The 15,657-nt window shown below is 42.0% G+C and overlaps 2 protein-coding genes across 3 annotated transcripts in view; both read left to right on the forward strand.

Annotated features, from left to right (window-relative positions):
• Positions 1–263: 263 nt before the first annotated feature.
• Positions 264–4,025, forward strand: LOC125772093 (pacifastin-like protease inhibitor cvp4). The gene is made up of 3 exons (XM_049443451.1): positions 264–871; positions 2,860–3,104; positions 3,176–4,025. The coding sequence occupies exons 1-3, from the start codon at positions 826–828 to the stop codon at positions 3,851–3,853; spliced, it is 969 nt and encodes a 322-aa protein (XP_049299408.1). The 5' UTR covers positions 264–825; the 3' UTR covers positions 3,854–4,025.
• Positions 4,026–7,781: 3,756 nt separating this feature from the next.
• Positions 7,782–15,657, forward strand: part of LOC125771636 (5-hydroxytryptamine receptor 1A) — a 65,670-nt gene continuing 57,794 nt past the window's right edge. Inside the window, exon 1 of one of the 2 annotated variants that reach the window (XM_049442439.1) lies at positions 7,782–9,161. The gene's annotated coding sequence lies outside the window, so the exon portion shown is untranslated. The remainder of the gene's footprint in view (positions 9,162–15,657) is intronic. The other variant, XM_049442441.1, reaches the window with a different exon arrangement.

Raw genomic sequence — 15,657 nt, forward strand, 5'->3', positions numbered from 1 at the left:
ATCGTGTGGACCGTTTCCGGCGAGATTTCTGATCGATTAAACGCACCGGTACGAACGGTACAGAAATTTGGATGACGTACGGCGTTGTTTGGGTTGTGTGTTGTGGCTCGTTTGTCATGTAGTATCATCACCGCAAAGGCATCACCATCACCATTGCCGGCCATTTGTTGACGATCGCTAAAATGGCCGACAAAAGGGGAAGAGACATGGGAAGCTGCGGACGTTAGCGGCATTACCTTCTGCAAAACCAGATGTTGATAAAGTATTTAAATAAACCGTCCCGGTCGGTTAAGCGAATCAGTTGACGAGCCGTAGTGCAAAAGCAAAGATCCAAAGTGTGCGCGTGAAGGTGCTTAGCAATCGATCGAACAAACGCGACGGCTGCGATTGTTTGTTGGTGTGTAGTGTGTGAAATTTTTAAGTGTATGTTATGACAGTATTTGTGCCAGGGGCGATAGCGACAAACACTGTATGTCCATCACCATCAGCATCATCCGGTAATACGCTGATAGCATCGGAAACCTATCGACACACCAGCCGTAACGGTGAAGACGGCAGAGTTTCAAAGCGAGGTGATCGTGAGTGAGAGTATAAGCGGACGCATCCGGAATCTGGACGGCATCTTTTCACTCCGACCACAAAAACCAGACCTCAATCAGCCGTTGAGCGTGCGCGTGGTGGCTGCTGCGATTTTAGTGCCAAAGACCGAACGTTCGGCGATATTCAGTGTAGTAAACAGTTAACATAGATACGCTAAGTGATCGTTGACAGAAGGGGCGAACGGTGATTTTTTTTTTTTGGAGAAGCTAATTAGTATTCAAGCACATGATGAAGCTGCTTATTTTGATTGTGGCAACGTGCGTTGTGGGAGGTAAGAAACTCGTTAGTGCAGTATATCAATTAAATAGCTGTTGTTCGACTAATCATTACGATCGGGATAAAGAGCGTGGTTTATTCGATTGCTTTTGGTGACTTTAATTTTAATTAAATTGTTGAGATGTGATCGAGATTTCGATACCCAACGAATTTCACAATTGTTTGAATTTTTTATTGTTTTTTTTTGTTTTTAGAAAAAGCATTTTAACTAAACATGTTTGAAAATATAAAAGATGGCGCATATAAATTTGCATCTGAACAATACTTATAATTATGAAAATTTACTAGAATTTGCAACAAAAATTGAGCAACTGAAAAATTTAAATTTATTTCACATGATAAAAATTTAATAATATATTGAATTATCACGGCACTCAGTTTAATAACTGGTATACACCATCCACATTATAGGCCCGAAGTTCTTTCAAATGCGGACATAGGCTAGTACAGACATTTCCAAAAAAATCACCATAAACGGAACATGATTAAAGTAAGCCATGGTAAATCGGTCACTTGCTTGGGATGACGCCATCGTCGCGATGTCTGAGATGGGAAGTCACATCTTTTTTTTCCTACCCCTATGTTATATTTTGCCCTCCTGACAGCAAACACCACGCGTACCGTTTTGCATTCGGATCGATGTGATTGTGTGGATGGAATATGTGTGTGTTTTTTTTGTTTGTTTGCTTGTTTGCTGTTTGTATTGTTTGCTTTACGTTGAATTTTTGCGCCGACTTCCACACCGATTCTGACCGACAGGCCACGGCATCAGTATCAGTGCTACCTTGAACTCCGGAACTACAAAACCTCGGCTGTGGCTATCTCGAGCCCAATTGCGTTCTCCATCATGCCGTCACCGAGGTATGGCAAATGGACGAACACTGGCCATCGGTAGCACGACAACTTCGACCACGATCTGGCAACTGTTTCGGTCTCGGCTGTGGCAATGGTCGGGGTCGCATGCTGGCGGGCGATAAGAACCAGCACAGCGCCTCGTTCCGGTGCACAGACATTAGCAGTGGTGGTCTTATGTAAATAATTCATGCACGTCCAGACGGGTCGCCTGGTGGCCATTGCTGTCGCTTCTAATGCTAAGAAACCTTGAACTTTTGCTCCCGACCGGGCTGATGGATCCGAACTTCTAAGCTGCGATCTTTTGTGGACGATCGGTACGATGTCCTTCCATGAAGAATTCCAGTACTGCGCCATTAGCAAGTGAGGTTAGGTTGATGCACTTCCGAAATTAGCATTTATTTTATTTAAGTTTAATTCGCTTAAAAAGCAATTATTTCGTCTAGTTGACAAAGATAAACAATTTGCATTATCAATTTAAAATATTATTCAGGATCAAGTCCTTATCGGCAAGCTTTAACAACTTACATTAATAAAATACCGTAATTTGGAACTTCTTTACGACATTACGCTTAGTTTGATGGAATTGATTCGATTTATTTTACGAATGGAAAATAGCATACGACTTTCTGTAAACATTCGTTACACAGTCTGTAACAGTTCTGTTTACCATCGGAGAAAACGATCGATCCGTCGCTCGATGGTGGGCTTCATCACCGGTTTAGTCACCGTGGGCGGGTCGCAAAGGTCAATTCAATTCCCGCAGAATCCAACGCGTCCAATTGGCGACCCAACTGTTGCGGCCATCGATCGAAATCGCACACAGTTCTTGCAACGTGATTTGTAAAATTGATTGGAATCGATCGTCATGTCGTCGTCGTCGTCGTTCAGACTACCATTGCTTCGGCTTTTGGGGCTTATCAGTTGCGGTTAGTTTAGATTTACCCAGTTGGTGATGCGCTCCCTGCCCAGACTAGAATGTGTGCAGAATGTCAGCCAACAGAACGTTTGAAGGCAACGATCTGTTCGATTTCTCGTAGCGATAAGGCGCGCTATTTGATAATCACAACCAACCACGATGTTTCATGTTTCGTTCATGCTTTCTTACTCTTTTTCTCTACTGCTTCATAGCCCTTTGCGAGGAGAAATGTGAACCGGGTACGACGTTTATGGAGGACTGCAACAGATGTCGCTGTGGGCTGGATGGTCAGAAGTCTTGCACACGCAAAGCGTGCCCACCGAACGAGCTGTCCGACGATAGCCAGGTACGCGCCGATGTACAGAACGGTGACTCACTGTCGTCGGCTGACGAGAAGGAAGAGGTGCATGATAAAAACAACGGACAGGTGTGCACGCCGAATGAGATCAAGATGAAGGTAAGAATTGCCTAAAAGATCTTCTATTCTCAAAGTTTAATGACGTTCATAAATTCCTCAATTCCCTTTAGGATTGCAACCGTTGCCGGTGTGCTAACAACGGTATTGGATGGTTCTGTACGCGTAGAGCATGTCCACCGCGTGAGAAGCGTTCGGCACCCAGTCCCGATGAGAAATGTGTCCCCGGAACGGTATTCAGAAGTGAAGATGATTGTAATACCTGCTTCTGCAGCGATATCGGTACAGTGGCCTGCACACGGAAGGCTTGTGTTTCCGCACCACCGGAAAAAACGAAGCGCGAAACTGTTCCCTCCACCAGTGAGAAATGCACTCCAGGCACGGTATTCCAAAGTGAGGACGGATGCAATTCCTGCTTCTGCACGGATACCGGTATGGCGGCCTGCACGCTGAAGGCTTGCTATTCGGCACCACCGCAGAAAACGAAACGTGAAGCTCTTACCACTGCAAAATGCACCCCGGGAAAGGTATTCCAAAGTGAGGACGGTTGTAATACCTGCTTATGCACGGAAACTGGTGTAGCGGCCTGCACGATGATGGCTTGCTATTCGGAAACAGCCCAAAAAACGAAACGTGAAACTCTTCCCCAGTCGGATATTGCACCGGGAGCACCAGGATTTAGCTGCCAGCCGAAATCTTCCTTCAAGTATCAGTGCAACACGTGCCTCTGTTCCGATGACGGCAAGATGGCAGGATGTACCTTCAAATACTGCATTCCCGGCGAATGGTAGAACCGTGGCCGAAGAGTTCTATTAAGTTGGAATAAATCATTAACAAACTGTACCATAAGTTTGTCCTTTGTCCTCTCGTCAGCTGGAATATTTTTGTGAGACGTGAAAGAGCGCGTAAGTCATTTGTAAAACAAACTACGGAAGATATACGAAAATAAATTTACCATTTTTTTCTACCGAGAACAAGTTTTTCCTTAAAATCCATCTACTCGTGCAAGAGTTCAAGAGTATATGGGAAAAAAATGTAGGATCGGCTAATAAATTTATAACACAATTTCCATTCACGACGAAAAACAAAAACTTTTCCAAGTGCAAATACCGGGGGGAAAACTTTCGTCCCTTTTTGTTTCCTCGATGGTACCTTGTTTACGAGGAAACGATTGTTGGTAGAAAGTTCCAAGTTCATGTTGAAAACTATCTATCAGTATGGATGACTGGGCCGCTTGTGTAAGCATGTGGAGCTAATCAATGTACGGAAGTTCGGAGTGGTTAATATATTAACCCCAAAGGTCAGTTAGGTAATATCGTCACAATATTACAATGTAGCGCTTTTACTTTGTACGTAGAATATACATCTAACAGTATTGAGAAATATTGAAAAAAAATGTTTTGGCATGGTTATTGTTTTATTCTACCAATTTAACTTAAAAGAAATGGCAGAGGCATTAAGTAAATGTCGTACAATTTCAAACTGTATGCAACCAAACTCTAAATTTCCGTGATAACTATGCATTAAGGATTAGATTAACCTATTTAGCATTAGCCATGAAACAAATGAAATCTATAGTTTGAAGAAACTAAGCAAATTTACTAGCGTTTTATAGGATAAACACACAGCCGGAGAAATATTGTTAAACAATTCAGGATATTGTACTCATGTTATTCTTAAAAGTTGGGGATATTCCTTTCCCTATTTTCCTTTTGATTTAATAGTACATTTTTTAAGTGTGTTGAAATTGTTAGAAAATTGTTCATGATGGATCTTTCATATTATGGATATTCATTGTAGGAATCTACTGCGTTAATCCTGGTGAATCAATGCAAAAAGCTTTGTGATCCCACTAAACCACTCATTGACCTGACCCCACCCTTTCGATGAGCCGAGATGTGTAGTGCTGCTTACTTATCAGGTGCTACAACCCCTTCGCTGTATGCATTCCTCTAATCCTCTTCTAAAACGCTCCTCCAGTTTAGGACCGCTCACGGTCGAGCGTCCTCTTCTGCCAATCCTTTATGTTAACCGATAGTGAACGCATCAACGCCTTTATTTATGTGGACAACCTGAAAGAACTTCACGTGCTGGATCATCCGGTGTCGAGTCTAATTCGTTTTACAATAGTGAGATAATCGTATACAACTCATAGAGATCGTCAGCTCGTCTTGAGTCGCTATTCCTGCATTCCTTCATTGTCCTTCCTCACATCTGGAGCCGAAAATCCTTCTGAACATCTGCCTCTCGAACAACGGCTAAAAGGGTATCGTTAGTTTTGGACAGAGTCCATGTCTCACAGGCTTTAGTTGCCACCATCAAATTGGTTTTAACCTAGGCTAGCCCATCTTCTTGGTGCACACCCTTCGTAGCAAAGGATCATAAGAATAATAGCTCACTTTTTTTTGTAAACGGGATAAACACGGTGCACACGTAGGAGTAGAATTGACACGGCTGTTATATGCATTTGTAAACTATCATCTCCTGGTGAACAGTGCCAAAAAAAAAGAAAATAGGATATACCGGTCCGTTTCCTGGGACATCTGGTCTAACTCTGAAGATGTCCTAAGATGCGTAGTAGACCTTGCAAGGGCATGTGTACTTTGCACCTTTGCTGCTACTGTTGCTGTTCACGTCTCTACCCTAACCAATGCCCATGTCTATGGTCAGGTTATCTAAGAAGAGCTACGTTTTACTGTTCTGTTGATGGTTCATATTTTCTTTTTAACTTTCACTACAGCTTGGTTTCTCTAGAATGTGTATTGTCGCTGCATTTTCATCGACGCATTTTTCAGAGAGATAATGGAACATATCAGAATAAGCCGATCTTTGCTCCATGATCGACACGTTATAAATAGCTATCTACAAAAAAAATTTACTAAGAAGCTTCTGTTAGGCTTCTCAAATTGGTTCAAATTGGTTGCTTGTTATTATTTATAATCTGATCTCTGATAGGGGGCAGCCCGGTGGTGTATCTGATAAACGGCATCGGTTCACACGACAGGACTGGGGATAAAATCTCATCCAGACCGTCCCCCATAGCAAGCATTGACTATTCGACTACGTGGTATAATAAGTCCAGTAAGCTAGAAATGGCAGGCGTGACCTTTTTTTTTTTTTTTTTTTTTTTTTTTTTTTTTTTTTTTTTTTTTTGTTAACGGGGAGGGAACCTTCAAAAGGTACCCACCTCGAAGGGCGGCTTGCGGCTACAAGCCAATCCCTCCGAGATGGGTTATGTGGGATTCATCGTGACGCTGGGCCCGTGAAGCGGCCCCGGCAGCCGATGGGACCCTAACTAAACCACTCCTCGACCTGATCCGAACCCTGCCGATGCGCTTGATGTGCGTAGTACTCCATGCAGGAACGTTTGTGCGATGCACCCATCCTGTTGACGCGCTGCTGCTTTCCAATGCTGCTACTGCGTCATCCGTCCTAGTTGTCTCAGCTGCTGCTGCTGCTTCGTGCCTTCCTTCCGCTGCTGCTGCTTAATTCCGCCCGTCCGTAGCCGCTACTTCCGGTGGGATCTAGCTCCTGCTGCTGCTCTGGTTACTCGTTGCTGCTGCTGCTGCTTCCGTTGTCGTCATCCTTTGGCGCGGTCACGGCGGCAGCTGTTGCTGTCCCGTTTGTTCCGTGTTCCGCCGTCGTTGTTGTCGTCTCCGTCTGGCCGTAGGTGGACTTTCCTCATTCCATCTCACTTGGAGGTTTCTGAAGATGGTCCTTGCGGCGGTCCGGACTGCTTCCCATGTGTTGCTGTTGGCACACATTTCCGCTGCAAGATTTTCTATCGTCAAGCGGGTGCGGCTCTGCTGCTGCATCTCGTGTTGGGTTCGAGCAAACCGTGGACAGTGGAACATTACGTGGTCGACATCTTCCACTTGGTGTTCACACACCGGGCAGTTTGGCGAGCCGTCGAGGATGCCTTTGTCGACGAAGTAGCTCCGGAGAAACCCATGCCCTGTAAAGAGTTGAGAGAGATAAAAATCAATTTCTCCGTGCTTGCGATTTACCCAGGACATAATGTCCGGGATAATTCTCCTCGTCCTCATCCCCGGCGATCTCGGCTGCCCCGCTCCGGCTGTCCATTGTTGTTGCCAGCGTCCCATGGTCTCTTCCCTTTGCCGCTTTCGTATGTCTGGTCCTGGACTTCCCCTCGCTACCTTTTCGTCGTGGCAGCGGATGTCCTCCTCTAGGAGAAGGACTAACGGGATAGTGCTTGCGACCACGCAAGCGGCATCGTAGGAGACCGTTTGGAAGGCACTGGCCACTCGAAGAACTCCTGTGCGGTGCGCCCTCTGAACCGTGGTCCGGTGAACGTCCTTCTGAAGAAGCGTCCGTCCCCACGATGGTGCCGCGTAACGGACAATGCTATTCCCAACGTTAACCAAGGGTGGCAGGCGTGACCTTAGAGGTCGTTAAAAGCCAAAAAGAGAGATCTCTGATAGATATTCGGAGCAGGTATAGAATAGCTTAAGAAGAGTTGATATTAAATTTGTAGTTACCTTGTTTTGATCCATTTATTTCGCAATACTCCGTTTTGCGTATTTTAGTCGCGGATTCACGAATGTGAATAAGACGGTTAGGCAAATAAAAAAAATATATCCGTTCCACAGAGGCTCTAAAAAAACTTACCTTCCCGGGAAGTCACGAAAAGATAGGAGAAAAGGGGATTATTCCCCAAAGCAATTTACTGAATGTATAACTACGTTACAAAACTAAATTTATTAAGCCTTTAAATACCCATCTAACTATATACTATTAGTAAAGAGGATCTAAATTCAATTCCCATTAGAAATTAGAAAGCAACGTAAAACATAGAATTCAAAAGACAAAACGGCAGTTACGCGTGCATTTTCATCGCGTCCTATCCTTTTCATCGCAACAAAACGTGTGCCATTCGATGAGAGCTCAAGAGCGAGCAACCGTTACCCGAGAGCGTAAGAAAGCACGAACCATTTGCGCGGGAAAACGTTCCACCAATGGCGAATGAAAAGCTTCTCAATTTTCTCGTTCCCTTCGTACTGAGGATGTGTTTGTCGGTTTTCCGAGATGGTAGAATAGAATAATCCTGCAGTGGCAGGAAATCATCTGTCTTCAACTACGCCAGCAAACAGTATTCATTCGACATCGAGCGCATGTGAACGGTCCGTAGCTGCCACACGTTGACCACGGTACGGTTAGTCTTACGCAGGTACTTGAGCTCGGTGGACGTTACACTTGGTGCGCGTGTCGGTTTGTGTTTTGTGGATTGTCTGTTACAAGACACAATTACATTGCTTCATATTCGCCTGCATAAGTGTACGTCGCAAGGTGACGTCTAGAAGGTAATAGATATTATTCAAAGCTTTCGTCCCGTACGCTAGTGTGACTGATGATAGTCATCTTTTCGGTGATTCCGGATTTCATGCACGCGTGCCCGTGCGATGCCATAAACGAGGATGGCTAATGTGCGTAAAATCATCCCGACCAAGTGTGGTACGCGTACGAGGAGCATTTGTCGCGCGTGACAGATGATGCCGTGTGGGTGTGAGGAGACACAGTGCAAGTAAGCGTTTTGGTGGGGGGCTATCCGTGTGTATCCGACTTGAATGCTGCAGCATCCAGTAGCTTTATTGGGCAGAAAATGTCTTGCAAGATATTATCTTCCCATCGTTCTGGTCCAGCAAATGCCAACGGGTGCGTCACGCTGTAAACGGGAAGGCTTTTGTGAATGGTGACATAATTCGTGGTTAAGCACTTCTTGGCAAATGTGAAAGTTGTTTGGCCAAAAGAGAGGTTTATGAGAAGATGTGCAATGCTATGAGCAGCTGTTCCGGGTAAGGTTGATAAGACATAAAACAATCTCAATACAAGTGAGTGCTAGAAAGCGTGCGAACGCCTTTTTGCAGTGTGTGTTTGTGCGTGTGGTTAAATATTGTGCAACAAAAGCAGATGCTCTTCGGAAGGGAAAAATTGAAGTGAAGTGCAGCAAAAGGGAAATAATCACAAAACATTTGTGCGAATTATTTCACTTGCGTGCTGTGTAAGGTACCGGATCCATTGGGGAAGCACTTCACACGTGTGGTGCATACTTGCAAGTCAGACAACGGGCGGGATATACCAGTAAGTACATGCCGTCCGGTCGCCGTTTTTCTGGTGTTTATGATTGCTCTTCATGCGGCTGTTATCTGTATTTATGATTGGCGTTTTAGTAGCGAGTGTTCTTATGCTGTGTACGCGATTGTCTTAAGAGGCTTTGAGATTTGTCTTTTTCGCTTTCTTCTGGAAGCAAGGAACGAAAGATAAGGATAGCACAACAAAACCCACCATTCTTAAACGAGCATAAAAATCAGTGTTTCAGACCAGCTTGGTTGTATATCGTGCGCCAGCAAGTGTCCATTGCGGCAGTGCACAGCTTTTGATTAATGAAAGCAGCATAAGTGAATTGATTTCAAGCATGCTGCTTGCATTCCCGTATTCTGCATCGGCACGGGTACGTTTGGTGGTCACCGACAGGCAGCTGCATTTGACCTGAACGAGCGAGAATATCCGGAACGGGGTTTTTAACATGTTTCTCAGCCATGCGGAATGAGTAATGTTTGCATCGATGTTTGCCTTGGCATCGGTCCCACTGAAAGACGATGGAGGCGCCTGGTGGTGTATTATCGTTATCTTGCCGCACCGGAGTAAAAGGGGATAGTTGCGGTGGGAAAGGTTGGAAAAAAGTATGTGTTCAGTTACACGTTAAGATAAAAAATGGTTTCTTGTTTTCTATATACATTATGGGTGCAAAGTTACTTAATTTTAAATTGTTCATTTATTTATTTATTTATTCATTTATTTATTTTTATAAAACAATACTTAATGTTAGCAAACTCATCGCAGCTGGTATACAAACATTTTCATAATGTTAACGTAAACCAGCTGCAGGATAAATGGAGTTGATTGACACTAGGAAAAGTATTCATTTCATGGAAATGACACTGAATAAGTCCGTGATTTAATACGTGATTGACTCTAATTGTGTTTGTTGATGATGCTGATGAGGGACACTTTTGACTGGTTTAATGTAAAAAAGGTTTGAATGGAGCTATATAAATCTTCAATTCTGTTATTAGTATAAAAAAGCTAAAAAATGTTTACGCCACGAAGCAAACTTTTCCAAATGGTCAGGTTTTAATAATAATATCTACCAGTTCCTGTGATAAATTATTGCAATTTATTAGAATTTTGTACTTTGGGGAACACAGCATTAAATTTAAATAATTGCGATCTCCATATAGAAAAATACTCCTCAAGAAGTTCTGTTATTCAACATTGTAAATTTTGAAGTAATTTTCTAACTAAAAGATTAATCTTGTTAATCAATGTTAATCATGTCAAAATTTGTAATTGCATACATCCAGGCTGCATAAATGTCAAACTCGCTATAATTAAAATTAATTTAGCAAAAAAAAAAACTATGAATTTGTTTATAAAGTTTTTGGATTGTATAAATTGATTTAAAACATTTTTACCCTCAAAATTTGTGAGCTGTTCTGATGTTTTTTTTTCTTCTTTCTAAAACATCATTTTTATCCTCCATTACTCCGCCTTTACAAGCAGGACTAATGAGAATAGTTTAACATTCACTTTTGTCAGCTTGTAGTACGAAAAACAGCACCCAAGCCAACACTAAAAGGCGGCATTAAACACCAAAGCGCACAACCTCCTTCTGCTGGCAAAATGAGATCAATTTGAGCACTCGGTAGAATTGCACTCAATTAGGATTATGCTTGTAATAATTGTAGCCATGTTTTGCCATCATTTACGTTTGCTTGCTTTCGCCAGTGGCCACCCATCGCGCTGGCTAGTCCGCCTACATCATTCGACACTCGGTCGTATATCTCGGTCGCTACTGCCCAGTAAAAATCTGAAGTGGTTGAAAAGGAAGGCACAGAAAACTTGTAGCCAGCCCAGCATACGCCACCAGTGCACATCGAGTCAGGGCTTGTACTCGAACGGGCAACGATCGATACTTTCTATCCGGTGTGTTCGGGTGGATGATGGGTGCGAAAGCATGGCCAAAGTTATGCACTTATCTTCACAACCATCGTCCAAACTCCTTCCCCACAGGAAGCCAACATGCTTCCCTTCGCTACGGAGCATTCTCATCATCATAAAAGTCGTGCATGATCGTTTCACGACCGTCATTATTATAATCACTTCGATTGCCTCTCGACACATTCGCGGGAGTGGAACGGTACTGGAAGGGTTTTTTCTGTTTTTTTTTTGTCTGTCACGAATGTTTACTTCATGTAACGCAACTCGCACCATTAGAACTCGCGTCACTCCGGAACGCAGGTTAGATTGCGTTACCGACCAATTAGGAAGCTGCAGCAATCGTCTCACGACCGTTCGGGGAGTTGTTGTGTACTTTTTTCCCCCCTGCTTTTCTTTAGCCAAAATTTCGACAAGAAATAATTAAGCCCTCGCCTAGATCCGGCTCATCTGTAGCAACTCACTCAATAGAAACAAACACACCCGTTATTTGAAGGGAAGTGGTTGGAAAAGGTGAAAAGTTAGCTATATTATCTTTACTGCTTTTTGATACGCGTAACAGCACTCGGTTGTTTGCTGTTATTGTTTTCTTTCGCGTTTTTTTTGCTTCTTCTTCTTCTACGTTGACTTACCGGTTGGACGAGCTAACTGTTATGCTGCATCACAGCAGCAAAGCTATCGTGAGCAGGATTTGCAATCAAGAGCATAAAGTTTGCGTTGAGTTGTGCTGTCAGCCCGTGGGGCATTTCGACCTACGCTACGTTTCTAGTGGAGTGGAGTGTTGGAAGTCGAGGCATTTGACGTAGGAAGAACGAACGAACCACGGTACTGGAGATGAGCGAAAGTGTAATAAGAAGAAAAAGATGTAATAAGCGTAAAAAAGCTGTGCGATACGTTGGAATATCGTAAAGTTGCTTTAATTGCGCTTTGCTTAAGACGATCACTGGTAGTTGTTTGTTTATGTTTATCTGCGGTTAATGGCGCACTGGTGGGAAACACATTGTTTTATGAGATTTAAGTGTTAAATTGAAGCGAGACTTAAATTGAAAGCAAACATGATAAACTAAAATCTAAATGGTAGAAAAATATAAAACATTTAAAAAAGATGAAGATTCTTTTAAAAAAATTAAAACATTCTACTAGCAATAATGAGAGGACATCTAAGATTTATCATTAGAAAATAAGAACATTACTTGTTGAATTATTTCAATTGATTCTAAGACTAATACATAATGTTCTCATGTTTATAGATGTTTTACTTGTTATTCTGGCGTCTGTTTGTTTTGTTTGTGAATGATTTTTGTAATGTTTTGCCTCATGATGATTATCTCTTTTATGCTAATGGCATCAACATCTTTTAAATTACTCTTTTTATAATGTATCATGACTTTCATGACTTGATGAAGTTCTTTCGAAAGCTCTCGATCTAATCTTCCTAAGAACTATATATTGTAGTCTGGTTTGTTCTTTAATACCTGAATTGATAATTTTCAGAAGTTTTTTTTTAACTAGAGTTTGGTGTAAACGCATGTTTGATTCTTCTTCTCTACCTCATTACGAAACTCGTTGTCTACTTTTTGATCTAAACTCTTTAAATCTGTCGTGTTTTTTTTTCTCCCTTCATGTTTCTTAGTGTTATCTCTTGTTTCATATTTTCTCCTTTTCCTTCACTCCTGCTTTGAGCTCCTGATAGCTTTGTTTATTTTATTGTTGTACATTAGTTTTAGAAATAATGTAGAGTTGTGAGCATTGTTAAACCTAATACAGAGTTTTTCTATTCAGTTAAGGCTAACCGCACACTTTTTCCTGCTCTGCCCACTTGATTTTTAGTAAGCAGCATGTCTTTTTGTCTACTCCGCGTCAAAAATCACGTGCGCAGAGCAGGAAAAAGTGTGCGGCTAGTCCAAACTGAATAGAAAACCCCTGTAACAGATCAATGAATGAACTAATAAAATAAAATAAATATTAAAAATTAAAAAATGTTAAACATTGTAACACCTTTAACATGTAAATGTGTGTTGTTTAAAACAAATGGATGTAAATTATACGACTATAAAAAAATAATTTCATGCAAATGATCACTTAAATACCGGAATACTCATAGCCAAGTATAACCGAGTATGCCCGGAATAAGGTAAAATACAAGGAGGAAATGCCTTGTGAAAAATGTACTTCTTCAGCTTCAGAGGGTGACAATACGGCTGAAGCCGTAATCATTAATTATAAATAAAAACTCATTGCCAAGCGAGCATTGTCGACTTTTGTCAACATTCATTGTCGAAGTAGTATAAATATCGTCGCTAAAATATAATAGGTCATTTTTTATGATAATATTTTTTTGAAATATTAGATACATATATTCATTTCATTATTTGTAGGTTAATTATACTTCAATTCCTCAGCAACTGCCAAGATTCTTATCAGTAAGATGCACGTGGTAATTGGAAAGCTATTACAATTAATTATGACAGTATATAATTCAACGGGCGGTCGGGTGGTGCATGTGATAAACGGCGCCAGTCCACACGGCCGGACCGGGTTCAAATCCCATCCGGACCGTCCCCCGTAGCAAGGACTGACTATCCGGCTACGTGGTAAAATAAGTCTAGTAAGCCAGAAATGGCCGGCGTGACCTGTAAGGTCTTTAAGCCAAGAAGAAGAAGAAGATATAATTCAACACTTAATTATAATGACAGTATATCTCGCGTGACATCATGCCTAGCTAAGATGATCTCGCGGCATGGCATAAAAAAGCTTTCTTTTTATTTGCCAACCTATACATGCAAAGCACTTTTCGCAGTACATGGCTCGGAAATATTTAATTAGAGATGTAACCGCACCGTTTCGTTGAACTTCACCGTTCTGTGCTGAAACTCATTATTTTAATGACACAACAGGACACTTGAAAAATTTACAACCCACCACGGTACATTCTCCAAGGAACGTTTTCAGCTTAATTTCATAAATCTGCTATCCAAGCTCAGCGGACCAACGCGCCACTTGAAAAAAGCTCTTTCGTGTGAGTCGTGAGGGTCATTGAAATAAAATAAATGTCACTACGAATAACCTGACAGTGCGGTGGCTCTTTCTATGGCGGGTTCCGATGCGCCGGAAGGCGAACCACAATGTGGATTCTCCCGCTACTGTAATGTGTCTCGATGGGGATGCCTCGGTGCCGGCTCGTAAGGCTTTAACCTTCAAAGCCTGCTTGGGTTCGGCATGGTGCAGCGTCTAGGGACAATGTAAAACTACTTCACCTTACGGGTTTAAGCTTCAGCCGATGGAACGCAATCTCGGCTCATGCTGACGGGTGTCTTACTTACTCGTTGGAGTAATTTCTGCCCACTATTCGTGCGATGGGTAAGCTTAGAGTCGTGGATTGTGGCCCATTCCCATTTGGTGCCCTTTATCGCATTACGTTCGAATCACGGCTTAATCCAGCGATCTTCATGGTTCGCTTTGCTTCTTAGCTTCTTTTGAATGCTTTCAATGGGATGGTGCTGTTTTATTTTTACAATTTTTTTTTGTGGGATACTGATGCACTATAGACAACGTTGTACGCTGGAGGACAATAAGATGTGTGCACCATTCCACAACTGGCGGATATTTTGTATTTTGTACGCTATAACCTGAAAAAGAAAATGAAAAAAAGTTACAAACAATTCTTATTTCATTGTTATTTCATTGTTACTAGAAGCGGCAGTATGGTAGTAGACAAGCTTTTCGGAGTAGTAAGAACTGTCAAAATTTGACAGATTGGAAATGTCACAACCGTTTATTTCTTTTGAAGCAGAGCGTTTGTATTTTTTATCGTTAAAAAAGCGCCCCTTTATTTTCTTCTGCTGCAAAAATAAAGGACAATATAAACTTATACTTAAAAAAAACATTAATAGCATCGTGAACCGGTTTCAAAGTTCCATTTGCATAGTGTATAGGATTTATAGTGTTTTGGAAAAAAATTTACAAAACAAATAATTCATCAAAAATGGTCTGATTTCTTTAAATAGGGTAAAATTTTGTGACGTTTTTCCGACCATTAGACATTTCGCGCTCAACCGGATGTGTGAAAGTTCAGCAACTTTGAAGCAGAAAAAAAAGAGAAGCTTACAGTTTGTAAGACTACACCAAGAAAATATCATGCACAAAAACAAGCCAGATCAAGAAGATCCCCGCAAAACGCAAGCCGACCGTGGTTTTTGGCCACAGTTTCTTAAGCATTTCCCCGTTCGCTGTTTTTTTCCGCTGGGATGCAACGGTGCAAAAAAGTGGTGAAAAATTGAGCGGCACAAAAAAGAAAACCAAACAAAAGAAAAAACGAACAACGCGGGCCAACACAAAACCGAAAACCCATAAGATAAGATATAGTGTACTTCGCGTGTACTTGGTACGGATGTTTTCATCCACTTTCCCGAGCCTGACGTTTTTCTCTTCGGCTGTCTAATTTACAGGATGTTGCCAAAATGTCTACTGTACATTTTCTGTGTGTGTGTTTGTGTGCGTGTCTTTAGTTTTTGTTTCATTTTTTTCTTTCACAAGCTCAATCTCTCTTCCGTCTCCTGCCGGTAGCAATCCTTTTTCG

The sequence above is a fragment of the Anopheles funestus genome, chromosome 3RL, assembly GCF_943734845.2.
Source record: "Anopheles funestus chromosome 3RL, idAnoFuneDA-416_04, whole genome shotgun sequence".
Lineage (NCBI taxonomy): Eukaryota > Metazoa > Arthropoda > Insecta > Diptera > Culicidae > Anopheles > Anopheles funestus.